The sequence below is a fragment of the Triticum dicoccoides genome, chromosome 3B (assembly GCF_002162155.2).
Source record: "Triticum dicoccoides isolate Atlit2015 ecotype Zavitan chromosome 3B, WEW_v2.0, whole genome shotgun sequence".
NCBI lineage: Eukaryota > Viridiplantae > Streptophyta > Magnoliopsida > Poales > Poaceae > Triticum > Triticum dicoccoides.
In genome coordinates, this window is record NC_041385.1 from 784,112,348 (window position 1) to 784,138,612 (window position 26,265).

Sequence of the window (26,265 nt, forward strand, 5' to 3'; positions counted from 1 at the left end):
CATTCTTCAAATCGACAAACTCAAACCTGCTACCGGGTCAACCTCTATTAGACCCACACCCGAACACACTATCGGGTTTATCTCACGCCCATGACCCTACCCCTTGGGCCTGATGCCAGACCCGTACCTGAATCAGATGGGTGACCGATCCATTAGGGCGCCCAATGCATATAATGTTTTCATTTCTTTTTTATAGCGTGCCAATGCAGCTAGCCGGCGTACGAAGCAACTTCAGAGCAAACGCCAACCAGCTTTATTGCATTTCTCACGCCAACCGGTGTTAAATGACTAGTTGAGGTGGGACGCGGACGAGGAGCACATGGCGACGCACAGCCCTTGAATCAAAGCCACTAGTTGTTCGTTTGGGGATCGATGCAGGTTTTAGTTTAATTGGCAGCGAGAGCGCAATACAGCATGCTTATATATATGGCAACAGTGAATGCCCTCTATAGTCATTCAATTCAAGGTATTTTTTCTGACAAACATAGCAAAGATTTCAATAGAGCAACGAATGGCAAAGACATTTGGCATACATCCATTTAATCAAATGAACCAGCATGAAGCGTGTAAAAATATGAAGATAGAAATTGTCTCTTTCACTGACGCGATACATTTGTTTGTGTCTATGTGACGCGATACATTTGTTTTGATTTTGACGATTAATTGCACCTTTCTTAGAATTTTATTATTAAATTCTCAGCTTTTTAGAAGAGAATAATTCCTCGGATTTTCCAAAAAAAAACTGAGATTTTTATGAAGAATTTTGTAAAACTATTACCATGACGTTCTCAGTTTTTCACTTAAGATAAAAAAACATGAAATGTGTTGAAAAATCTCTCGGATTTACCTATATAATTTTTGGAATTAGTATTGAAAGAAACTTCCTAGATACTTGGTACCCCACAAGCTGTGAAGCGTCCAACTAAATCTTATATGTGTTTATATGATTTATCAAAATCACTGATCGCATGAAGATGTGTTCACATGTAGATGCATTTATTAGATGTGTTTATATGATTCAAAACGTAGGACATTTTCAGATGTCTAGTCCAAGTGTCCAACCGTTCCCATGTAGATGTGTTCACATGTAGAAGCATTTATTCTTTGTCAGGGATTTTTAAGACTATGGAAAAATACCTCTCCTAAAAGAAAGCATACGACCAATTAAATTTGAGAAATACATGCAGACTAATATAGCGGTACAGATCCCTATGCTTACTCAATGATGAGATATAAATGTTGAGCCCGCAGGTCCTCCTTTGCATTTTCGAGTTGAGGTGGGACTAAATGTGAGTTATATGCACCTGCGCATATGCACCTACCCATGAGCTATTTTTGTATGGGCTGGTTGTTGGACTAGTTTTCGGCCATAGCAAATGTTAACAAAGGAGTGCTCGTATGTGCCCGTTTTTTTTGTGTGTGACTGCCACGACCTACTAGTATAGTAGCTAGATGTTGCACCTTATGGAGTAGCTTTTTTTTTTAGCATCCCTTATGGAGTAGCTTAGTATGTGCTAATATATGTAGTGCCTTTAGATAAAAGGCCAAGTGTGATGCAGCATAAATATTTATTTTATTAATAATCATCTGAAATAGGCGACCCATCGGGTAACCCACGGGCATAAACTTATCCCCATACATTATCAACAATTAACCGGGGTGTCCATTGGTAAAACCCATGGATGAAGTCGACGACCCGTACCATACCCATTAGGGTCGGGTGCCCATGGGAGCGCAATTTATCAGCATTTTTTTACCATGAAAACTCCAGAAAATGCAAAATTTGTTAAAAATCAAAACAACTTGGCATGGTGCCTTTAATTGGTCATACGAGGCAATGAAAAAAATTGCGGTCATTTGATGGATGTGAAGAAACAGCGTGCGCTCAAATTGAGCTTCCTAACCTACCCGGACACCCGATGTTGCTCACGGTATTTTTTGTACATTCTTAAAATGACCCCAAGTTTTGCCGGTAGGTGGGCATACCCATGGTAGGTATCCATGCCAGGTCTGAAGCAAATTTTTTATTTAAATCATAATTTAAACAAGTACTTAAAACTGTTAAGTTTTAACATAACTAACAAATACAAAAAGATAAAATTGAAAACAATAAATATTTTCTTTAAAAGTATTTAATAAATAGTTGAAGAAAACAAGAATTTAATATCATAATATTAAACAGCTAATTAAAACTGTTATTTTGGTATTACAAACAATATTTCAAATTTTTGAACATGTTTCAAAAATAATAATAAAGTTTAAAAGGATAAAAGTGAATTAACGAAAAGAGAGAAGAAACCCAAGAAAATAGAAAAAGAAAAACGGAAGGCTTAGGCCTCGGCCACAACATTCCTCCTGGCGGCTGACTTTTGGGCCGGCGCAAGATCCCCGCTTACAAAATCTGTTCACGAATAAAAAAAGATCCCCGCTTACAAAATCTGTTCACAAGTAAAAAAATAATTCATTTTTTCAAAATTTGTTCACAAATTCATAAAACGTTCGGAAAGCTTCAAATTATGTTTGTGCTTCATTTTTTGGAATTTAAAAAATCTTTATGCTTTCAAAAAATAATGTACAAAAAGGAAAAATATTCGGCGAACTTCAAAAAAATGGTTCAAATTTTGTTCGTATTTTTCTGATATTCCAAATTTGTTACTTTTTTTCAAAAAAATGTTTAATAAAATCGAAAGATGTTTGAGTTCAAAATTTTGCTGTAATCCACGAAAAATGAAAAAAAGAGCATGAAAAAGAAAAGGAAATAGTGAGGAAAATATCGGGTTGCTACAGCAAACCGGTCGCTGAGGTGTAGTTCTTATAGTCCGCATTTCCTAGTTAGACATTGAAACTTATTATCTCGTGTGGCTAGCCACGACAGGTTAGCAACGGGAGTTACATGGTTCGATGTCTTGAACTGTCATTCGTTTTTCAGTGAATTTTGTTCGTAAATTCAAAACAAATACTGATTTTAAATTTATTTATAATTTTCAAAATGTTCACGAGTTCGAAAAATATTTGGTCATTTTAAAAATTATTCGTGCTTCTGCAAAAAAATCTTCCCTTTATTGAACTTTGTTCTAAAAATTCAAAAAATGTTCGTCTTTTCTGAAAATGTTCAGGATTTAAAAAAATTGTTTCTATCAAAAAACCATCCCACTTTGAAAAAATTCAAATATTGCTCGCCTTTTAAAAATCTGTTCACAATTTCCAAGATAAGTTTGAAAATAATTCAAAAACTATCTAGATTCTTTGTGGTACCTAGTACTTAGGCCCAGTTCGGAACGTTGCCAGCTCCCAGCTTCATCCGCTCCGTGCAGGAGCAGGCCCGAACGGCGCAGCTCCCAGAAGCTGGCTTCGTGGAGCAAAGCATCCTCGCGGTGCAAATATTAGAAGCTGGACGAGCCTAGCTCCCAAAAACTGAAGGAGGAGAAGTTGGACAATATTACCTGATGAGCCACTGCCAAGTGAGCTCCAGGCAGTGTACCGGTTCGTTTTCTCTCGCTACAGTCCCGCACGAAGCGTTTTCTCTCGCTACAGCCACCAAGTCGCTGCCGAACGCTAGCTGGGCTCCCGCAGGAAGCCAGCTCGCTGGGCTCCCGCGAGAAGCTAGCCCGTTTCGGAAGCTGGAGAGCTTTCGAACGGGCCCTTAATATGGCGCGTTCCTTTTGGTTTAGCAACTCATGTCAGCTCTACTGGTTATTTGCTCTTCTCCCTCACAAGGAGGTCTGGTGTTCGTTTCTCCCTTTTTATAGATACCAATAACCTTATAACCCGGTGCCCAAGAAAAGATCTCCTAAATCTGTCAATGATTTTCGACCTATCTCTCTTACTGGTATGGGTGTTAAGTTTCTTTCTAAGATGGCTGCCAACAGATTGCAGTTGGATATCATGAGATGTGTGCATAAAAACCAGTATGGTTTTATCAAATCCAGAACCATTCAGGACCGTGTTGCTTGGACCCTAGAATACCTGCATCAATGACATCAGTCTAGAAGGCCTATTGTTATTCTCAAGTTGGATTTTGAGAAAGCTTTTGACTCTATTGAGCATGAGGCTATTTTTAAGATTTTGAGGTACAAAGGTTTGAATGAGAAATGGATCTCCTGGGTGAAGTAGTTCTTAGCCTCTGGTACATCTTCTGTACTTCTTAATGGAGTTCCTGGAAAGCAATTTGCTTGCAAGAAAGGAGTTAGGCAGGGTGATCCTCTTTCACCCCTTCTGTTTGCCATTGCTGCTGATTTGTTGCAGTCAGTTGTGAATGATATGCATCATAAAGGGCTTTTACAGCTTCCCATTCCCTGCCATGATAAGGATTACCCAATTATTCAGTATGCTGATGACACCCTCATTATTTTGCCCGCTGAGGAATCTCAGTTGCTTGCTTTGAAGAAAATGTTGCTTCTGTTCTCTAAGTCCATTGGGTTACATGTCAACTAACATAAGTCTTCTATGCTACCTATCAATGTGGATTCAGTGGAGATTGCTAGGATGGATTCAGTTTTTGGTTGTGTGGTTGTCACTCTTCCCTTTACCTATCTTGGGCTCGCTGTGGGAATCAACAAACCCAAGATCTTGGACTTAATGCCTTTGGTTTATAGTATGGAGAGGAAACTTTCTGTTAGCTCTTCTTTCCTTGCCCATGGAGGAAGGCTGCAGTATCTGATCTCTTCCCTCTCTTCTGTGCCAATCTTTTCCTGTGTAGCCTGGACTTGCCTCCTGGTATTTTAAAGCAATTAGAGAGAATTTAGAGGCAGTGCCTTTGGAGGAAGTATGGGGAAGATTCTGGACAGTCTTTGACTGCTTGGAGTTTGGTTTGCAGGCCCAAAAAGAAAGGTGGGCTGGGTATTTTGAATTTGAGGCTGCAGAATGAGGCTCTGCTTCTCAAACATGTTAGCAAGTTTTACAATAAAGTTGATGTGCCCTGGGTACAATTAATTTGGAATACTTACTATCATGGCAGAGTTCCTCATGCTACAATCATTTGTGGCTACTTCTGGTGGAGGAATATATGCAAGTTAATGGATAAGTTCAGAATGGTCAGTGTTGTGCATGTTAATAAGGGTGACACTGTCTTGTTCTGGTCTGATTCTTGGTCTTTGGGGGACTCTAGTATCCGCCTTGATCAAATTTTTGCCAGGCTTTTCTCCTTTGCCATTGATCCTCTTATTTATGCTGCTGAGGTTTTTGACTTGACTGAGCTCACTTCCTTATTTACCATGTGACATATGTGGTAAGCAATTCAAACCAATCCAAAAAAAGAGAGCTCACTTCCTTATTTCATTTACCTCTCTCGGAGAGAGCATTTGGAGAGCTTCAGTCCTTACAAGCCTTGCTCATGAATTCCAAGCATAACCCTTAGTTGAATGATGCATGGGTATGGAAAGAGGATGGCAAGGATTATTCTGCCAAGAAATACTATTCTTTCTTGCATAAGCACATTGTGTCCAACCCAGTTCTTTCCTGGATCGGGGCTAGTTGTTGCACTTTGAGGATCAAGTTCTTTGCTTGGATGTTGATCATGGATCGGCTGAATACCCAGGATATGCTGGAAAGAAGACACTGGAATGTTTCTGACTCAAATCTGTATGTGCTATGTCCCACACACACCAAGGAGGATAGAGATCACCTTTTCTTTCAATGTAACTTTAGTTGCAGGGTCTGGAATTATCTTCAAATCAGTTGGGCTGCTGGAGATGATATAATTGCCATTGCTTATCAAGCTAGAAGGGATTTGGGCAAGCCTTTCTTCTCTGAAGTGGTCTTCCTAGCTTGCTGGAACATCTGGAATGTTAGAAATGACAGGGTATTCAGGAATATTAGACCTTCTTTTCGTAGGTGGAGGTCTTCTTTTATTTTGGACATTTCTCTTTTGGTTCATAGGATTAAGCCTAAGTTCAAAGAGGATCTGCTTAGATGGATCTCTTTTTTGCCACCTTGAGGTTAGCTTTTTTGCTTTTTCTTTTTTCTTTTTTCTTTTAGGGTCTCTTGGACCTTGTAAGTTCTGCACATATGTAATATTGTTTTGGGAGTAATAAAAATGCTGTGGGGCCAAAGCCCTACAGTTTCAGGTCAAAAAACAAACAAACTTATAACCAGATGGTGTTCACATACATTGCCAACTGGGTGAAACAATGTCTTGATGCTCCTCCAACAGAAACAATGAAACCCATCGTGTAGCAGGTCTTACACATAGTTTCTGGCCCTCTTTACAGTTTAAAAAAAATCATCTGGGTGAAAAGCTCAGCCATTGCAAGTTCATCTCATCTTCATCGCCTCTCAAACTATTGCCAACTGAACCAGCTAGCGACGCTTGATTGTACCACATTGATCTTCCCCGCCAACTTCAGAATGCGTCTCTCCTCTGGCAACCATGTAAGCTTGCTTCTGTCCAAAAAAACCATGTAAGCTTGCATCTGCAGCGGTACAATCCAGCCAGACTGCAGCGATGCCTTCAGTCCTTTGCTTTCATATATTGCCAGATCTCAGACCATCCTCAGAATCAGTACCATTGCTCTCACATTCCTGCAGCGCGATATCATTGCTGCATCGTTCTCTCGTCAGAAGTCCTACCAAAAAAAGCATATTTAACTTGCTCCCGCTTCTCATTGAGAAAAAAAGAGAAACGATAGCTGGACCTCTCCAAGTAGAATTAGCCAGCGAAGAATGTATCTCCTACTGCAGAAACTGCTCAGGGTTCCGAAAAGGTATGCAACCACAGCCTGAAAATCACACAAAAAAGGGCGTGAACATACGTAGTAGACCTCAACATAAGTAAGAAAAACAACACCTACTCAAATAGGTGTTTACTTGTCATGAGCAAATCGAAGTAAGAAAAACAACACCTAATCAAAATGCTGAGTTAGCTTGCTGAACTTTATTCCTACACATAAAAAGCTCTTTTAAGTATGTTTCCATTAAAGAAAAGAGCTCTAGTAAGACCAACAGAGGAAGGCGAACTAAATATTAGTCTGAGTAAACTACCATCAATTAGCTAGCGGCTTCAAATTCCACATCTAATTGCTTACATGGCATAAAAGTTAGCGGAAAACAAAGAGTTTTGATTTTACATCCGATTATGAACTCCAGTTTTTTTATGGAATGCATGGTTGCCTTAATAATTTACCTGTTACATAGCTCCTCAAGCATTTGCGGCTTTTCTGTAGGAATAATAAGAAATTGCACGCATTAGCTGGTGCTAAATTCAACTGTTGACCGGGCAGCAGCTTCGTTGCAGTGCTCATAGAGGAAGAGTAAAAATAAACACCATTTTATAACACAAGAAGTTTGCCAGTGTATGAAATAAAAGTTCAGAGCACAAGTTCCTGCCCCAGAGCAGTGCAAAAGAAAAACATGTCCTCGTGTGGATGTAAATTATCATGAAGTGTCAAGTTCAGTGTTGATACTTGAACACAAACTAACACCATTTTAGCTTTTCTCAAACAGAACACCAAAATTTCACTGTATATGACTCGATATGGCTTGTTAAACAACATTTGTTTATCCCCCTCATTTTGGCTGCAACTAAGTTAATTGTGTACGTAGACTCACTACTTGTTTTGATTTGCAGTTCCTAGGATGAAGTGGGTATCTTATTCATGTTTTCGAGTAGAATTAACATATATCAAGTTTAGCCTGAACATTTGCTGATGCTCGAAAGGAACAACAATTACATGAGCACATTGGGTTGTTTAATTTCCTTCAACCATAGAAGAATACATGCACCAAGGGTAACATATCTAGAGTTTACATACAATATCTAAGGAAATTCGAGAAGAACTAAATAACTTTCAAAATTCAGAAGGAGAAAACTAGGAGCTTCTCTGAATAAAACCCTCAGTACAGAAGGAAGCTTCAGCGCATCATCTGTAGGACCTTGAAGTATGTCTAAGGGGGGGTGATTAGACTACTTGACCAATTAAAAACTTAACCTTTTACCAATTTTAGAGTTGGCAGATTTTAGCAATCTTTGGACAAGTTAAGCAATCATCACACAATTCAAGTAAGCATGCAAAGAGTATATGAGCAGCGGAAATTAAAGCATGCAAATTGCAAGAAGCTAAAGGGAAGGGTTTGGACGATTCAAACGCAATTGGAGACACGGATGTTTTTGGTGTGGTTTCGATAGGTGGTGCTATCGTACATCCATGTTGATGGAGACTTCAACCCACGAAGGGTAACGGTTGCGCGAGTCCACGGAGGGCTCCACCCATGAAGGGTCCACGAAGAAGCAACCTTGTCTATCCCACCATGGCCGTCGCCCACGAAGGACTTGCCTCACTAGCGGTAGATCTTCACAAAGTAGGCGATCTCCTTGCCCTTACAAACTTCTTGGTTCAACTCCACAATCTTGTCGGAGGCTCCCAAGTGACACCTAGCCAATCTAGGAGACACCACTCTCCAAGAAGTAACAAATGGTGCGTTGATGATGAACTCCTAGCTCTTGTGCTTCAAATGATAGTCTCCCCAACACTCAACTCTCTCTCATGGGATTTGGATCTGGTGGAAAGAAGATTTGAGTGGAAAGCAACTTGGGGAAGGCTAGAGATCAAGATTCATATGGTAGGAATGGAATATCTTGGCCTCAACACATGAGTAGGTGGTTCTCTCTCAGAAATGGTAAGTTGGAAGTGTAGGTTTGTTCTGATGGCTCTCTCCGCGAATGAAGAGGAGGTGGAGGGGTATATATAGCCTCCACACAAAATCTAACCGTTACACACAATTTACCAAACTCGGTGGGACCGATTCAACAGACTCGGTCGGACCGATTTAGTAAACCTAGTGACCGTTAGGATTTTCGGTGGGACCGACATGCAACTCGGTAGGACCGATATGGTTAGGGTTAGGGCATAACATAATCTTGGTAAGACCGATTACACAAACTCGGTGAGACCGATTTTGGTAATAAGCTTTCCAGAGAGTTGGTCAGGTAAACTCGTGGGACCGATTCGCTCATTTCGGTGAGACCAAAATGTTACGAAAGGGAAACAGGGAGTTTACATTGCAATCTCGGTGGGACCGATCACTCACTTCGGTTAGATCGAAACGTTACGAAGGGAAACCGAGAGATTACAATCCCATCTCAGTGAGACCGAGATCCCTATCGGTGAGACCGATTTGCCTAGGGTTAGTGGCAGTGGCTATGACATTTGAACTCGGTGGCGCCGGACAGAAATAATCGGTGTGACCGAATTTTACTTTGGGTTTAGGTCATATGAGGATTTGAGAAAGTAGTTGAGGGTATTTGGAGCATATCTCTAAGCACTTGAAGCAAGAGGCTCATTAAGCAACACCTCATCCCTCCTTGATAGTATTGGCTTTTCCTATAGACTCAATGTGATCTTGGATCACTAAAATGTAAAATGAAGAGTCTTGAGCTTTTGAGCTTGAGCCAATCCTTTGTCCTTGATATTTTGAGGGATCCACTTTCATCATCCATGCCATGCCATTCATTGAGCTTTCCTGAAATAATAATCTTGGAATAGCATTAGCTCAATGAGCTATATGTTGTTATGAATTACCAAAACCACCTAGGGATAGTTGCACTTTCAATCTCCCCCTTTTTGGTAATTGATAACAACATATAGATCAAAGCTTCGACAAATGATAATAAGATTGAAAAACATCGTCGCTTTGAGAAGTATGTGATAAGCAAGAGCTCCCCCTAAATTTGTGCATAGTTTAAAATTTGCTTTGGACAGCAAATGCACAAGGAATTAGGCTCATGGGTTACTCTTCCATGTCACATACATCTTGGTGGAGCGCTCAAAATAATAAAGATTGAATACATGCACTCATCACCAAGCAAAGTGAATGATCATAAAAGGATAGGTAAGATAATATCATTTAACAAGCATAAGTGTAGCTTATGATCAAACACATGATCATCAATGTCTCACAGATAATAGCATAGTATCTCGAGCAATAAAAAGCAAACAAAGTTTAACCACCAAAGCAAGAGAGAACAAAAGCAACACACTCTCTCTCTCGAAGCCTATGATCTATACATTTTTCTCCCCCTTTGGCAACAAGTTACCAAAAAGTTCATAGAAAATGCATAGTGCAAGATCGACTCTCAGGCTTGATCTTCAGGTGGAGGTGTAGAGATGGCTCCTTGGACGAAGGCTGCAGTTGACGTGGATGGAGCTGGAGGAGTTGGTGCTGGAGCTGGTTGCCCTGGAGCTGTAGGAGCTGTAGCTAGTGCAGATGATGTGGCTCTGGTGTCTGTCACAGGCACTGTAGCCGACCTCTGAGCTCTAGGCACTCTGGCAAATGCATCAGTGGTTGTCTTGCCCTTCCTCTCCTGCATGTCATCCTGGAGCTGCTCCACAACTGACCAAATCTCAGTTACTTTGACATCTAGATCATAGAATTTTTGTTCCATGATTCTTTCCAGGCTCTCCTGATTTTGAGTTAGGGTGGCCAACCCCTTCTCAATCCTCAGTGTTGATGCTATCAAGTAACCAAGATACTCCTGCTTGTTCTTCAAAAAGTACTCAGATGCCTCCTCTTGAGTTGGCATCTTGGCAGCCTTCTCTCTGTTTGCTTTCTCCTTCTTCTCTTGAGGTTGCACTGATGATGGTTCATTCTCATTCATTACAACTTGATTGTCCTCAAAGTCTGGATAGATAGAAAAATGTTCCTTATCCAGCAAGTATGTTCCTGTGCCCATCTTTGAGTTAATCAACTCCTGAATTTGTGGGGCATACCCACAACTTCTCTTCTGATCTGCTGTTGTCCTCTTAATGGTCTCAACAATGAGGCTCATGACCTTGAATTTATGTGGCACATCAAACAAGTGTAGCAAGTTGATAGCATGCCCTCTAATCATGTTGTGGTCACCTGACCTGGGCAAAAGAGTGTGCCTTAGGATCCAGTTGATTGTTGGCAGCCCTGACAGAAGGAAGTGAACTGACCCAAACTTATGTGTCTCAACTGCAGCATTAGGAATTTCCTTGTACATGTCAGCCATGGTATTGTGGTCCATCTTCCTCTTGGCATAGACATCCAAGTCATCTTCACTCTCCTTTGGGGCATTGATAAGATTTGCCCATTCCTCAACTATTGACTGGTACCTTGTACCTTCAGACATCCAAACTGTCCTGCCATCTGGATAGAAGTGTGCTGTGGAGTAGAATTGCATAATGAGCTCATCATTCCACTTTGTGAGATTCTGCCCAACAAAGTCTGCAATTCCACAAGCAACAAAACTGTCTTGCACTCCAGGATAGTGTTCCTCATTTTCTTTCATGTAGGTCCAGTCGACCCACCTCATATCACACACTATTGGTTTCTTGTCCAACAACACTGTCTCATAGAAGTCCTGCTGTTCCTTAGTGTGGAACCTATAATCAACATCAGTTCTTCTCCTGATAGCATATGGATCTGACAGCCTCCACAATCTGAGTCATGCATCCTTTCTCAACTTTATGTTCTCAGCCACAGGATGAGCATCATTGTGGTCTGGAATCTTGGGCTTTAGCTTCCTCAGGACTTGTCCTTCATCATCTTCCTCATCAGCAACTTCAGGCACTGGCGCCTTGTTCTTCTCAGTAGCTGGAATACTCCTGGTATTCCTCTTTGGTGCAATCTTGGGCTTGGGGGCAGCTTTGGGTGCTTCTTTGGGCTTTGATGTTGCAGCCCCTGACTTTATAGCATCACCCATTAGCTTTTGTGCCTTGGGTGCTGGTGCAACAACCTCTTCTTCCTCTTCAGAGTCTCTCCTCATAGAGGGATTTCCAAGAACCTGGGCAGTAGTGGTTTTGGCTCTCTTCTTCTTCTTATCTTGACCAGCAGCTTCATCTTCTGATTCAGTGGTAAACTTCATAGTTTCTCCAGCGGGAACTTTCTTGGGTTTGGAAGTTGTGACTCTTCTTGCAGGTGCCTCTTTGGGATCAGTCTTTTCAGGCACTTGAGTTGAGCCTCTGACCTTCAGCATAGGTGTCCTCTTGGCAGGAACCTTCCTATTGAGTCCAGGCTTTGTGTTCTTTGCTGAGGCATACTCCTTTTTGAGCACTACCTTCTTGGAAGTAGCCTCATCTTCTTCTGCCATATAATCCTCATCCTCAGATTCTGAGGTTCTCTTCTTCCTTGTCTTGGTGGCAGCTTTAGGCAGATTGCTTGGGGTGCTCCAGCTGCCATCATCTGCAGTGCTAGAGGGACTAGTGCCCTCACTCATATGATTGTGCTCTTCTGACTTGTTCTGACTATCACTTTGGTCTGACATGCTGCAAATCACTGACTGCTGACCCTGTGAATAGTTATAGATAAGATAGACTGGATGAGCATCACAAAATGCAGAGATTTTTGCAAAAGAATGATTCAAAAACTCAGTTTTAGTTTTCCACAGAAAGCATTTCGGATCAACCGATTTTCAAACTCGGTGATACCGAAGTAGTTTTGGAACCTAAACTGGTGAAATCAGTAGGACCGAGTCACAATTCAGTGGCACCGAGACTGCTAGGGTTTCACAAAGTTCTAAAATCGGTCACACCGATTAGCAATTCTCGGTCGGACCGAGAGTTACTAGTGCAATGGCGTTTGCCAAATCGGTGGGACCGAGTTTTTCAACTCGGTGGGTCCGAGATGGTGTCGGCGGAAACCTAACCCTAAATTTTCAAATTGCATCTATTCTAAGGATTGTATTGACTAGATAGGAGTGTTTCAATCGTGGCAAGAATCATAATGAACACAATGTGCTAGGAATCAAACGAGGATAGCACTATGATCGAGTCCATACCCTAGCTTGGCGATGAAATCGCTACGGCGGCAACGGCGGAGGTGAATTCCATTGACGACGGTGGAGACCAGCGACAGGAGGCGGCTGGCGACGAGGAGACGATCCGGAGACCTTGGAGGTAGAGCGAGCTATGCGCGGGCGAAGGGGTTTGGAGAAATTTTCCAAATTTTTGCCCGTGAGTATATATAGCCCGACCCTGTCAGTGTGACCGAGTGGAACAACTCGGTGGCACCGAGATGCATTACTGTATACAGTTACAGCAACTCGGTGTGACCGAATGGTTCAAATCGGTTGCACCGAGATTGAAAACCTAGATCGACTTAGTGATCTCAGTAGGACCGAAATGGAGGAATCGGTCAGACCGATAATCACAAAGAAGTTTTGGAAGTTTAAACCTAATTCGAATGGAGGAATCGGTCAGACGAATCGGGGACTCCGAGTGCTCCTCACACAGAGTGGTTCGAATCTGACTTGATCAAATTTTGTGATGTAGCATGAATAGAGTTTGAGACGAGAAAAGCATAGATAGCTAGAGAAGGTTCTTAGGCATTCTTATCCATCCACTTGGCAAAAAGAAAAAGAACCCAAAACAATCAAAGCAACAAGTGGATGTCCTCGAATGAGTAAAATATGCAACCAACATGCTCACACAATAGAATGGCAAATGAAATATGTGGCAAAGCATGCACAACCAATTCTAGCATCTATCAAACAATTGGCAATGACTAGGTCATCTATATATGAGTATATTGACTTAGGAGTCAAATGAGAACATTTGATCATAGGTCATACTCATCGTTTAAGCTCAAGTGGGGTTACCACTTTTACATAATGCATTGATGTGTTCACACCATTAGAGTTGCTTTGACTCAATTCTTAGAGTTAAGCTCCCCCTAGATGTGAGATCCCCTTTTAGAGGGATGAACTAACCTTGGGTTTTGTCTATGATGACTTCATGTAGGTGTTGAAGATGTGGATGTTCAATGTTTATGTAGATCATTTGGAGCAATCCTTTGGAGTGAGTTGCACTTTCAACATACCTACATTGGTTAGTCCCACAAGGAACAAACAAGAATATCCATAGACATAGAGTGATGCACACACAAGATGATGTCCATGAAATCATTAGGTTACCTTGTCCCTTGCCTTACCAACATGAGGGTTTGTGACTCCTTGAACTAGTGCAAGATGTGGAAGTTGATTGCACTTGTCCTTGCCATAATGATACGAGTGAAGAATGTTGACGGAGTCACCCTCAATAACTCTCTAGTTCTTCTTCTTCGGGATCCACATCATCTTGATGGGAATCCTTGGAGTTGTAGTCGTACTTGATGAAGTAGAACTTGACGTAGTCTTGGGAACCTACTTGACCAAGGCCTTAGGTGCTTCTTCAAATGCATCAATCTCCTCTTGAAGCTTGTCCTTGCCTTTGTTCTTGTGGTCTTGTGGTGGAAGATCATCGTGTTCTTGTGTTCCCTTGAAGGAAGTAGGATCATACTTCTCTTGTTGAGGAACAAACTTCGTCTTGGGGTATTGATCTTCTTCCCACTCAACTCCATTGGCATTGAACTTTCGTTCAAAACCAGCACCTTGATTCTTCCGGTGCCTTCCTTGCTTGCGTACAATTTCCTCGAATTGCTTACTCCCGGCAAGGCTCTTGTATACACCTTTCTCTATAATTCCCTTCAATAAGCTATTTTCTTGCTCAAGTGTAACTTGGCTAAGAGAATCATTAGTGGAATCAAGAGAACTACTAGAGGCAACAATATTGGATTTGGCATTATTATTGTTACTACTAGAGGAAGGATCTTTCTTGTACTTGTTACTAGACTTGACTTGAGGCATGTAAGTAGATAAGAGTAAACGCTTGGCAATGTAAGAAGAACTTTTCTTACGGAGATCATCATTGATTGCTTTTAAGAACTCATGCTCTTGCTCAAGATTGAGCTTTTCAAAGCGTAACTTCTCATGAGCCCTTAAAAGTTCTTGATGATCTTCGAAGATAGTTTCATGAGCTAACTTAAGAGTGTTTAGTTCTTTAGTTAGAAGCTCAATCTTCTCCTTATCATTGTCATTCGTTTTATCTTGATTAGCATGATTAATTGACGTTTCATCATAGTATTCATCACTAGAGTTGTCAACAAGTAAATCATCATCACCTAGCAAGTCATCTTCATCACTATTGAAATAAACATACTCGGGATGTGTTACCTTTGGACCTTTGGCCATGAAGCATCTTCCAATTCCTTCATTTGGTGAGTCAAATATGTCGTAGGAGTTGGTTGACACAAGTGATAGACCGGCAACACCTTCATCTTGAGTATATTCGGAGTCGGAGTGATAGCTTCTCTCGGAGTGATTGTCGGAGTCGGAGCCGGATACCCATTCACCAACATGAGCTTGATGTCTTCGTTTTGTGTAGCTCCTTGATGACTTGTCCTTCCTTTCCGAATCCTTGCTTCTCCGTGAGGGTCTTCATTCATAACGATTATCTCTACTCCTCCTCTCTCTTGGTGGTGATTCTTCTCTTTTGCTTCTTCTTTTTGGAGAATCTTCTCTTGTTTTGTAGGGTGCCGTACACTTATTGGAATAGTGTCCGGGTCTCCCACAATTGTAGCAATTGCGCTCTCGACTAGAAGATCTTTTGTCATTGTAGGACCTTGACTTAGAGCTTCTTTCTTTGCTTCTACTCTTGTAGAATTTGTTGAAGTTCTTCACCATTAAGCTCAATTCTTCATTGAAGGTTTGTTTCTCACTTGATGATGTGGGGGCTTCACATGAGGCTTTGTAAGCACCACTTGACTTGTTGTGAAGTTCCTCCTTATCCTTGAGTGACATCTCATGAGCAATAATTCTTCCAATGACTTCCGTTGGCTTGAGATCTTTGTAGTTTGGCATCATTTGGATCAATGCGCACACAGTGTCATACTTTCCATCCAATGCTCTTAGGATCTTCTTGATGATGAATCTGTCGGTCATCTCTTCACTCCCTAATCCGGCAATCTCATTTGTGATAAGAGCAAGCCTAGAGTACATTTCAGCGACACCTTCACCATCCTTCATTTTGAACTTGTCAAGCTGACTTTGGAGCACATCCAACTTGGATTCCTTGACGGAGTTAGTACCTTCATGCATATCAATCAAAGTATCCCAAATTTCCTTTGCATTCTCAAGATGGCTGATTTTGTTGAATTCCTCGGGGCACAAGCCATTGAAGAGGATATCACAAGCTTGAGCGTTGTATTGCAGCATCTTCAATTCATCCACATTAGCTTCACGATTCGGCTCTCTCCCATCAAAGAATTCACCTTGCAAGCCAATACACACAATAGCCCGAACGGCGGCATTATGTCCGAGAATATGCATTTTCATCTTATGTTTCCAACTAGCAAAATTAGTACCATCAAAGTAAGGACCTCTACGGTGATAATTTCCCTCGCTAGACGCCATACTCTTCTAGGTTGTGAAACCAAGGCTATGACCACCAAAAGCTATGGAAATCAAAGCAAATGGACACCAAAGCTCTGATACCACTTGTAGGACCTTGAAGTATGTCTAGAGGGGGGGTGATTAGACTACTTGACCAATTAAAAACTTAACCTTTTCCCAATTTTAGAGTTTGGCAGATTTTAGCAATCTTTGGACAAGTCAAGCAATCATCACACAATTCAAGCAAGCATGCAAAGAGTATATGAGCAGCGGAAATTAAAGAATGCAACTTGCAAGAAGGTAAAGGGAAGGGTTTGGAGGATTCAAACGCAATTGGAGACACAGATGTTTTTGGCGTGGTTCCGATATGTGGTGCTATCGTACATCCACGTTGATGGAGACTTCAACCCATGAAGGGTAACGGTTGCGCGAGTCCACGGAGGGCTCTGTCGCGACCGGTTTTCCGGGTATTATTTTCCAGAAAATGGCCGTTGTGCTCACCAACCCCAGGATAACTGTTAGCTGATGAGGCACCCACTTGATACAGAAAATCCAAGCAAAATACAACATATGCAGTACAAAACCATTCTGGCCTATGAGTACAACAAATGGTTTCTAGTGGTTGACGGCGGAAGCGGTCTATGAATCATCAGCGTCTATGGAACTCCATTTTCCACAGGAACAGCTGACCAGGTTTACTCCTATCTTCGCGAGGCTGCTATCACCGTTGCTTAGGTTCCGGGGCTGTCATCACGTCGCTCCTCTCCGTGCAAGAAATCTGGCCAAGACAATAGCCAGGGACAAGCCAGTGAGTACTTTGAATGTACTCGCAAACATTATGAACACTGGGATAATATAACTGAAAATCATGCACTGAAATATTCTATGATCACATCGTCAGTCATAAATAAAGATCTTTTATGCATGCAAGCAGGTTATTTATGTGCAACATGATATGCAATAATGGAGTGGAAATAAAATGGCACAGTCGGGCGTCTGTGCGACAGCACATAAAGGGCTTTTGAAGTAAATAAATAACAAGCAATGCCACAGTCGGGCGTCTCAGCGACACCACATAAAGGGCTTATAAAATAAATAAATAACAAGAAATGCCACAGTCGGGCGTCTCAGCGACACCACATAAAGGGCTTATAAAGTAAATAAATAACAAGCAATGCCACAGTCGGGCGCCTCAGCGACACCACATAAAAGGCTTATCAATAAATGACAAGCAATGCCACAGTCGGGTGTCTTAGCGACAGCACATAAAGGGCTTATATATATATATATATGACAAGCAATGCCATAGTCGGGCATCTCAGCGACACCACATAAAGGGCTTATAAATATATAAATGACAAGCAATGCCACAGTCGGGCGTCTCAGCGACACCACATAAAGGGCTTATAAAGTAAATAATCACAATTAATATCCAGGAGGTAGAACCGTCCCAGGGACATTCAATAATTCAAATAATATAATGGGTTAGTCTATAATAATAATAAACATAATTATCACAAATCATCAGTCATGATCAACGTTCTGGTTTAGTAGTTTCTCCTCCGAAGACCGACACTAAGATCGACACTTGACCCACCCCAGACTGTAGTCCTTAACCATGGACACGACTATTTGTATAGATTTAATCTCTGCAGAGGGTGTACTCTTTACCCACGAGTAACGGATTCCTTTAGTCCTCCGGGACTAATTCCGTCTACGGTCTTTTAATTGAAAACTCACCTGACTTGCACACACCAGCTTAACTCACCGGTGTCTGGAATCACCCACGACACCTGTCAAGCAAAACTCTAAGTGGGGAGGCTACAACCTCCCGTAGCATGGGTTCAAATTTATATCGCGCGCTCTAAGGGGTGGCCTCCCATTTCGGTCCCAACCGGAAACACCCATGCCCCCGGACCAGGTGGCCTGCCTACCGGCTACAACCGATATCTTCCACCATGGCCTCTCTGTATGGTGTGTGCTAGAAAGGGGTTGACGACTTACTGAACCGTACCCTACTTGTTGTAGGGACAAGTGGTAGTACGAAACAATTATGGGGGTTAATGGAACAAGACTCGATCTACGGTCGACTCAGGAGGTTTATAATTTCCCTGCATGATTAGCATAATGAATGTATTTCATCCAACAGATAGAATCACCACTCATCATACCCCTCATGCCATGCCGGACACACTCGTCTCGACGAGGAACTAGGGACAAGCTCGGGTCTATCCAAGACAGAGACTTTCCCGTTTCCCTTCCGGTAGGCATGAAAGGCATACAAGGATGATCACTATCACAAGCATGTCCATTTCCAACAGCAAGGAAATTTCCAATAAGCATTCATGCACAAGATCACATCACCACATAAAATAACGAGTTCCACGTATTGAGGTGGTGTCATAATCGTGTCAAACAATGCACGCAAAATATTATGCCAGGGTTCAGAATGCTTGCCTTCAAGGTGTGGAAGGCAGGGTGCACTCCAAAACTTTTGAAAGCTTTCTCCTCTCTCCAAAATCCTATTTAAAATATTTTTGAATCAATATATAGTTTCTAAAACAGTACCGAAAAGTTGTCTGAATTTTTTTTGAAATAAATCTTAAAATAAACTAGACAATATTTGAGAGAGGTAGGAAAAAGAATCAACTCATTTGGAGTTATAATTAAAAAGTTATAGGCAGTCAAAGTTGTGGTCAAAACTGGTTTTTAAAAAAACAAAAAGAAAAAAGAAACGGTACACGTCGAAGACGTACTTGGGAATCTACGTTTCCACTTACTCCAGCGTGGATGGCGTGTGAGTCACTGATAGTGGGCCCGGGGGACCCACTGGTCAGGTTTGACTAGTCGACCTCCCTCCTCTTCCTCTGCCCCGAGCGGAGGCGGGACTCCGGCGATGCTCGCCGGCGAACGGCGGCACCGTTCGGGAAACGGAGGTCCCCGCGGGCTCAGGGGATCGAGGCGGTCACTTCGGTAGTTGCTACGGTCTCTGGGGTGGACGGAACTGCCGGCGGCGAGCTTCGCAGCGGACGGTGGCCGTCGGGCAAAGTGATTTTTCTCCTGCGGCGAGTCCCAATCAAAATCGAGCAGGGGGATGGATTGACTATGGGGAGAGGGAGTTCCTGATGAAGAAAGTGGAGAGGGGGAGGCTCTGGTGGCGCCGGAATGGCCGGGGCAGTGGCGGCGGCTGCAGTCGCCGAAGGTGGGGAAGAAGACCTCCCCGGGTCGGTTGGCTGCCACGGAAGAACGAGGGGAGCATGCTGAGGCTGCCTCGCGAACGGAACATGCTCGGGGGCCTCTTTTTATAGAGCAACGAGGTCGGTTTGCTCCTGTGATAAAAAGATCAGGGAAATAATTTTATAATTAACTCCTGTGATAAAAAGAAAAGTTTATTTGAGGGGGTAAGAGAGTCCAATAAAATTGGGAAGTTTTTTTTCACTTGAGGTAAAAACTCCATGATAATAAGAAAAGGAATGTTTCAAAAATCAAAAGTGAGCCCAGAAAATAATAGTTTTAATTTCCTGGCAAAATTTTAATTAACAAAACAATGTTAAAATCTTGGGGTGTCACAGGCTCCACCCACGAAGGGTTCATGAAGAAGCAACCTTGTCTATCCCACCATGGCCATCGCCCACGAAGGACTTGCCTCACTAGCGGTAGATCTTCACGAAGTAGGCGATCTCCTTGCCCTTACAAACTCCTTGGTTCAACTCCACAATCTTGTCGGAGGCTCCCAAGTGACACATAGCCAATCTAGGAGACACCACTCTCCAAGAAGTAACAAATGGTGCGTTGATGATGAACTCCTTGCTCTTGTGCTTCAAATGATAGTCTCCCCACACTCAACTCTCTCTCATGGGATTTGGATCTGGTGGAAAGAAGATTTGAGTGGAAAGCAACTTGGGGAAGGCTAGAGATCAAGATTCATAAGGTAGGAATGGAATATCTTGGCCTCAACACATGAGTAGCTGGTTCTCTCTCAGAAATGGTAAGTTGGAAGTGTAGGTTTGTTCTGATGGCTCTCTCCACGAATGAAGAGGAGGTGGAGGGCTATATAGCCTCCACACAAAATCTAACCATTACACACAATTTACCAAACTCGGTGGGACCGATTCAACAGACTCGGTCGGACCCATTTAGTAAACCTAGTGACCATTAGGATTTTCGGTGGGCCCGACATGCAACTCGGTAGGACCGATATGGTTAGGGTTAAGGCATAACATAATCTCGGTAAGACCATTACACAAACTCGGTGAGATCGATTTTGGTAATAAGCTTTTCAGAGAGTTGGTCAGGTAAACTCGGTGGGACCGATTCGCTCATTTCGGTGAGACCGAAATGTTATGAAAGGGAAACAGGGAGTTTACATTGCAATCTCGATGGGACCAATCGTTCACTTCGGTTAGACCGAAATGTTACGAAGGGAAACCGAGAGAATACAATCCCATCTCGGTGAGACCGAGATCCCTATCGGTGAGACCGATTTGCCTAGGGTTAGTGGCAGTGGCTATGACATTTGAACTCGGTGGCGCCGGATAGAAATAATCGGTGTGACCGATTTTGACTTTGGGTTTAGGTCATATGAGGATGTGAGAAAGTAGTTGAGGGTATTTGGAGCATATCACTAAGCACTTGAAGCAAGAGGCTCATTAAGCAACACCTCATCCCTCCTTGATAGTATTGGCTTTTCCTTTAGACTCAATGAAGAGTCTTGAGCTTTTGAGCTTGAGCCAATCCTTTGTCCTTGATATTTTGAGGGATCCACTTTCATCATTCATGTCATGCCATTCATTGAGCTTTCCTGAAATAATAGTCTTGGAATAGCATTAGCTCAATGAGCTATATGTTGTTATGAATTACCAAAACCACCTAGGGATAGTTGCACTTTCACCATCAACTAACAAAGCCTTCAGAATCATGTGTAGTGTACCAAAGGCCCGGCCACCATACTTGGTCGATATCCTGGAAAGAAGAAGAAAGAACTATGCATCTATATCCAGTTTCATCACATCTTCTCCTAGAAGAAAGAAAGCACCATCAATCTACAATATTCAGTAAATAGGTTAGTATACTCGTCTTTATTGCCCATCTGGCAAGTCACTTCGTTCATCAATCCCCTCGCCTTCATTGCATTGATCTTGTTTCTATATATACTCACAAGCTAACCTAGGCACTAGAGAAGAGACACACAACTGATCTTCATTTCAAATAAGATCTCTTTGCCAATAATAGCATGTGCACATCTTTGTGTTACTGTAAGCAAACAGCTGAGATCTCATTTCTTCCAATTTCTGCTGCCTAACATCAGGAACAAACAAATGTGCAACATCCTCTCCTCACAACTTGATTCTTAATTTGAGGTAGACAAGCATGTCTACAATTTCTGTGTTAGTAATTCTGCAAGATTCTATGACTGAGATTTAACTGAAAAGAGTGTACGAAGGGATGACATTCGGCATAACTGAGAAAGATACTGCATGTCCTTAAATGTTAAGACTAAGCTTGGTTATCTCTTGGCTAATGCAATAGCCTTCAACATTTTCATTCTCTTTTCTCCAATTCCAGTCTACATGTCTTCAGAGGAGTTTGTAAACAACACAACTAAAGCAAATATAAAAGAGCGTCTAACAAAGCAAAATATAAAACAAAGGATGGTACATAAGATTCACCTTACTATTCCCAAAAAATATTCCAAGGGAAAAACATGTCCCGAGAATCTATATAAATACTGCAGGTATGGCAGAGATTAACATGGTAGTGCCATAACCCTTTTTAAGATTACTTGCTTCATATTGTATGAAATGCCCTCTGTTTTTCAGCACCATACCATACATGTATCAATTTGTGTCTCCGGTACAAATACAAGGGCCTTCGAAATATCCGTTACGTAGTGCTACATGGGTAGGCTATCAACAAAATGCTACTGGCCAACTACTGAATTATTCAGTTTTGACATCAGATGCTCCTAGAAAAAGTATCAGCCAGTAGGCCATCCAAGAATATAAGAGAAAAACAAACGAAAAAAATGATACAAACCATTAGTAGTAAACAGTGACCTGCTTTCACAACAGTTAATATCTTGTAAACAAAGCTACTGCAGGAAGGATGAAGAGTTTCAGCTCAAAAGAACTAGAGGAAGCAACCAACAGAATAGATCAAAACTGCAACCTCAGCAGAGACTAACACGTTCATTCTAGATTTGTTGCCACGAAAAAAGACATTCAGCTAATTTTGGGATTTCATATCAACTTCATGGCAAAAATGAGAACCTTTTTTCATGGAAAGATAGATTGACCCGGGATTGCATTGAAAGCTGCAATGGCGATTGAGAACATAAACATATAGGGCGTGCAGATATACTCTTCATTAATATATTTGAAGCATTTGCAGAATGCCCTGATGTCACACTCTTATAGTTCTAGTATGCATGACAATATGACATCACAATGGACAGGTTGATTGTACTGTAATTCTTTCTTCTCTACTGAATGATGTAATGGACATAGAAGAACTCACGATAAAATTACCTGTTTCATTCAGGACTAGCGACGCTAAATTAGCATGTATCTGACATACTATAGCAGACAACCAACATCCACTCAGGCACACAGACAGATTACCAGCTCACTACACATAGGTGAACTTTTTTGCGCCGTACGCAATTACAAATTCTCATGGCCCGTTCTTGGTCACATAATTCTGAAATTAGAAGGCACTTCCCTACAAGTGGCAGCATAGTCTTCTGTGAGGTGGGGGCAGCTTCCTCGTGAGGGCATATGAACTTTTCCATGAAAATCTTCTTTGTCACCAGGACTGCTGAATAGTAGCTCCACTCGCGCTCTAGCAATCCATTTTCCTGCTTCTTGGTTCATGTAAATGTGAATGTAGTAGGCACCTGCCCTGTGCAAGCAGCTGCATAGTCTTCAGCAAGGTGAGGTGCAGCTTGCTTGTGAGGGCATATGAACTTCTCCACAAATACCTTCTCACTGACCATCACCATACTATAGTAGTCTCTGTCATGATTTAGCAATCCACTTTCCTTAAGAAATTTCACAACATAGTAGCGGGGCCTGAGCCGTCCATCCAGGCTGTAAGTGAGCACAGCGGGGCGATGAGCAATGTAGGCTGGGTCCAACCCCACCTCAGAGATTAGGAAGTCTAACATACGCTGCAGCACATCATTTGATCTTGCCAGCAAAAACGGACCCTTGGACACAGCAATGCCAACGTCGGCATCAGACCACCCAAGTGTCCTCTTCAAGTAGTCCACTTTGGTAGCGATCTTGTCCTCGCTGAAGTATGAGACAGCGTGCAGCGCTTGCCTGAACATCCCAGATCCACGGGGCACACCTATACATTCGGCGCACGCGACCATCGCTAGGACATGCGCTGGTTTGGCACTAAGCATCCTTGGCACACGGATGAACATCTTGGCAATATCACAAGCACCTAGCCCACACTCTGCTAGGAGCTTGACATTTGGCTTGGCCACCCTCTCAAGGTCAGAGCCGAGGAAGCCGGAGCCGTATTTGAGCGACCGGAGCTAGTTGTCGATGGAGCCGAAGAGCGGCAGGTAGTACTCTAGCTTGGAGACGACGGATCTGTTGCGGAAGTGGCCGGGGGCGAGCGAGACGAGGCGCGCAATCTCAACATTTTGACAGGCCGATGCTGGTGACCCTCGTGACATTGGGGGCCAGGGTTTTCTCCACTTTGGCGCAGAGGAACTGCGGGTCCCTGGCGACGAGGGCCGCCACATCGGTGGCGGAGAGGTCGAGGCCGACGAGGAAGGCGAGGACGGCGTCAGGCTTGGCGGGCGACTTGAGGTGGGAAAGCTTAGTGGAGGCCTTGAGTGCCTGGGCACGGGTGAGGCCGCAGGTGCCGACGAGGTAGTCCTCGACGGCGAAGCTAGGGTTTGGGGAAACGGCGGGCGCGGCGGCAGAGAGGAGGCGGTGGAGAGAGAGGAGAGGGGAGGTGGAAGGAGAGGGCGCGGCGAAGAAGAGATGGGAGAGGACGCGCTGCCGGAGGTGGAGCATGGCGCCGCGACTGCGGAGCAGCGTGGGCAGCGGCGGCGGTGGCGGTTGGGAATTCGAGTGGCGTGTGTGTGTCCGGTGGTGTGGTGGACTGGACGAACAGGGATTGTCAAAATGAAGTTGGCTGAGTTGAAGTGTATTAATCCCTGCCATTCAAATGACATCCAACGGCGTATTTCCATCCACACGTTGCCAAGAGAAAGCATCGTCCATCAGAACCCAAATATAATAGAGTTCATCAGGAAATGAGGAAGTTATTCAGGAGAACCCAAATATAACAGAGTTCATCAGGAAATGAGGAAGTTATTCAGGAAAACACGAGCTGGTATTCACGAAAGAAGTTATTTCTTCTTTGACACTTGGCTTCTTAAAACTGTCCATCAGGAACTTGCTCATAATAATTTTTGTCGCAGGAGTTCATAATATAACTATATGCCTGAAATTCAAAAGAAGAAATGAAGAAGTTACGAAGCATGCTATTTAGCTGAAAGATTATACTGAATTTGCTGAAGAAGTTCAAATTGACTGCAGAACGCTCAGCAAAACAGGATGAAGCTCCTGATAGAAGGAGCCATCATAGACTTATACAGCAGGACCAGCACCTTGTTACCTGAAATGATGGTGATTGCGGACTTGGGCTGCTCCTTTGGCCCAAATTCGTTGTCACTGGTATTGGTCGCTGTCGAGGCGATTCATGGTTACTGTCTTCAGTTCCAGCAGGCACCACCGGAACTGTGTGTGTTCCTCAACGACCTGCCTGACAACGACTTCAACACGGTGGTGAAGAGCCTCGTCACACTCCGTCGAATCAACGACCCTGTGGTCGTGACGGGTGTCGCACCAGGATCCTTTTATGAGAGGCTCTTCACTAGTAGCTCCGTGCATCTTGTGTGCTCGTCCAGTAGCCTGCACTGGCTCTCAAAGGTATGAGTGTGACACTGCTTGATGGATCGATCCATTGCATTAACTTGCCAATTTTCTAATCAAAACCTTTATCTTCACATGCTCTGAAGTTCTAAGAAGGAACCAGATCCCGGCTTACTACATCAATGATCATGCTAGGCGTGAAAAGCTCCCTATGGTCCTTGAAGCCTATGCACAGCAGCTCAGGAAGGATTTCAGACATTTCCTAGAACTGAGAGCTAAAGAATTAGTCACAGGAGGGCAGATGGTTGTTTCCATTATAGGAAGGCATTCTGATGGCATCGCCCCCTTTCACATCTGGGACATTCTTGCTCAGGTTCTAAGTATTATGGCCTCAGAGGTACATTTTCTTAGTTTTTCTAGCATAGAGTTTTATCGTTTACCTGCGAAGGCATGAGTAGTTGACCTTTCACGGTGATCAACAGGGTGTAATCGACAAGGCAAAGTTTGATTCTTTCTACGTGCCAGTCTATGGACCTTCCAAGGATGATCTAAGGGAGATCATCCAAGAAGAGGGGTCCTTTTCGATCAAGGAGTTTCTGGTGCATGACTTTTTAATCGACCTGGACAGTGCACTTGTCACCCCAAGCTGGATTGCGAACCAGATAAGAGCCGTGCATGAACAGATAGTCGTGCAACATTTCGGAGATGTGATGGACGAATTCGTGAGGATCACGGAGCGGCACTGGAGCTTGGACACAAGCTTGATGCAGGAAGAGCATGTCGGATTAGCTATGCTGACTTTATCGGTCACCAAGGCATGATGGATTGATGATCGTGGCCGGTGGTGTGATTGCTTTGCTTTTTCCAAAGGTACGCCATATTTGAATGAGACTGAGACGTTGATTTCTTTCAATGAAGTCAACAGTTGCCTTTGGTTTTGTACTTTTGTTACTCAGGATGGTGAATTGGTGGCTAGTATGGAAGGCAGCAACATGTTCACACTTCATTAGTCGATTTGCACATTGGAGTGGGCTTTGGTTTATGTGATTCCTTCTCTTCAATCTTTATGGAATTTATACATTTGTATTATTCTGTCATTTGAATATACTATTTTATATATTTTAAAAATGCGCGACTCATTTATCCAAGTACATGTTCACGCTACAACCTTATTCTAGCTCTCAGTTATCGCTCCAGCTCATTTTT

General features: G+C 42.8%; 1 protein-coding gene and 1 pseudogene across 1 annotated transcript in view; one reads left to right on the forward strand and one right to left on the reverse strand.

The window, feature by feature from the left end:
• LOC119280030 (anthranilate O-methyltransferase 3-like) overlaps positions 1 to 25,880 on the forward strand; it is a 40,385-nt gene extending 14,505 nt beyond the window's left edge. Inside the window, exons 2-4 of the mRNA XM_037561034.1 lie at positions 24,724 to 25,118; positions 25,198 to 25,456; positions 25,542 to 25,880. Of these exons, the coding sequence (XP_037416931.1) occupies positions 24,724 to 25,118; positions 25,198 to 25,456; positions 25,542 to 25,880 (993 nt within the window). The remainder of the gene's footprint in view (positions 1 to 24,723; positions 25,119 to 25,197; positions 25,457 to 25,541) is intronic.
• LOC119282225 lies at positions 22,965 to 24,195 on the reverse strand (annotated as a pseudogene).
• Positions 25,881 to 26,265: the final 385 nt, after the last annotated feature.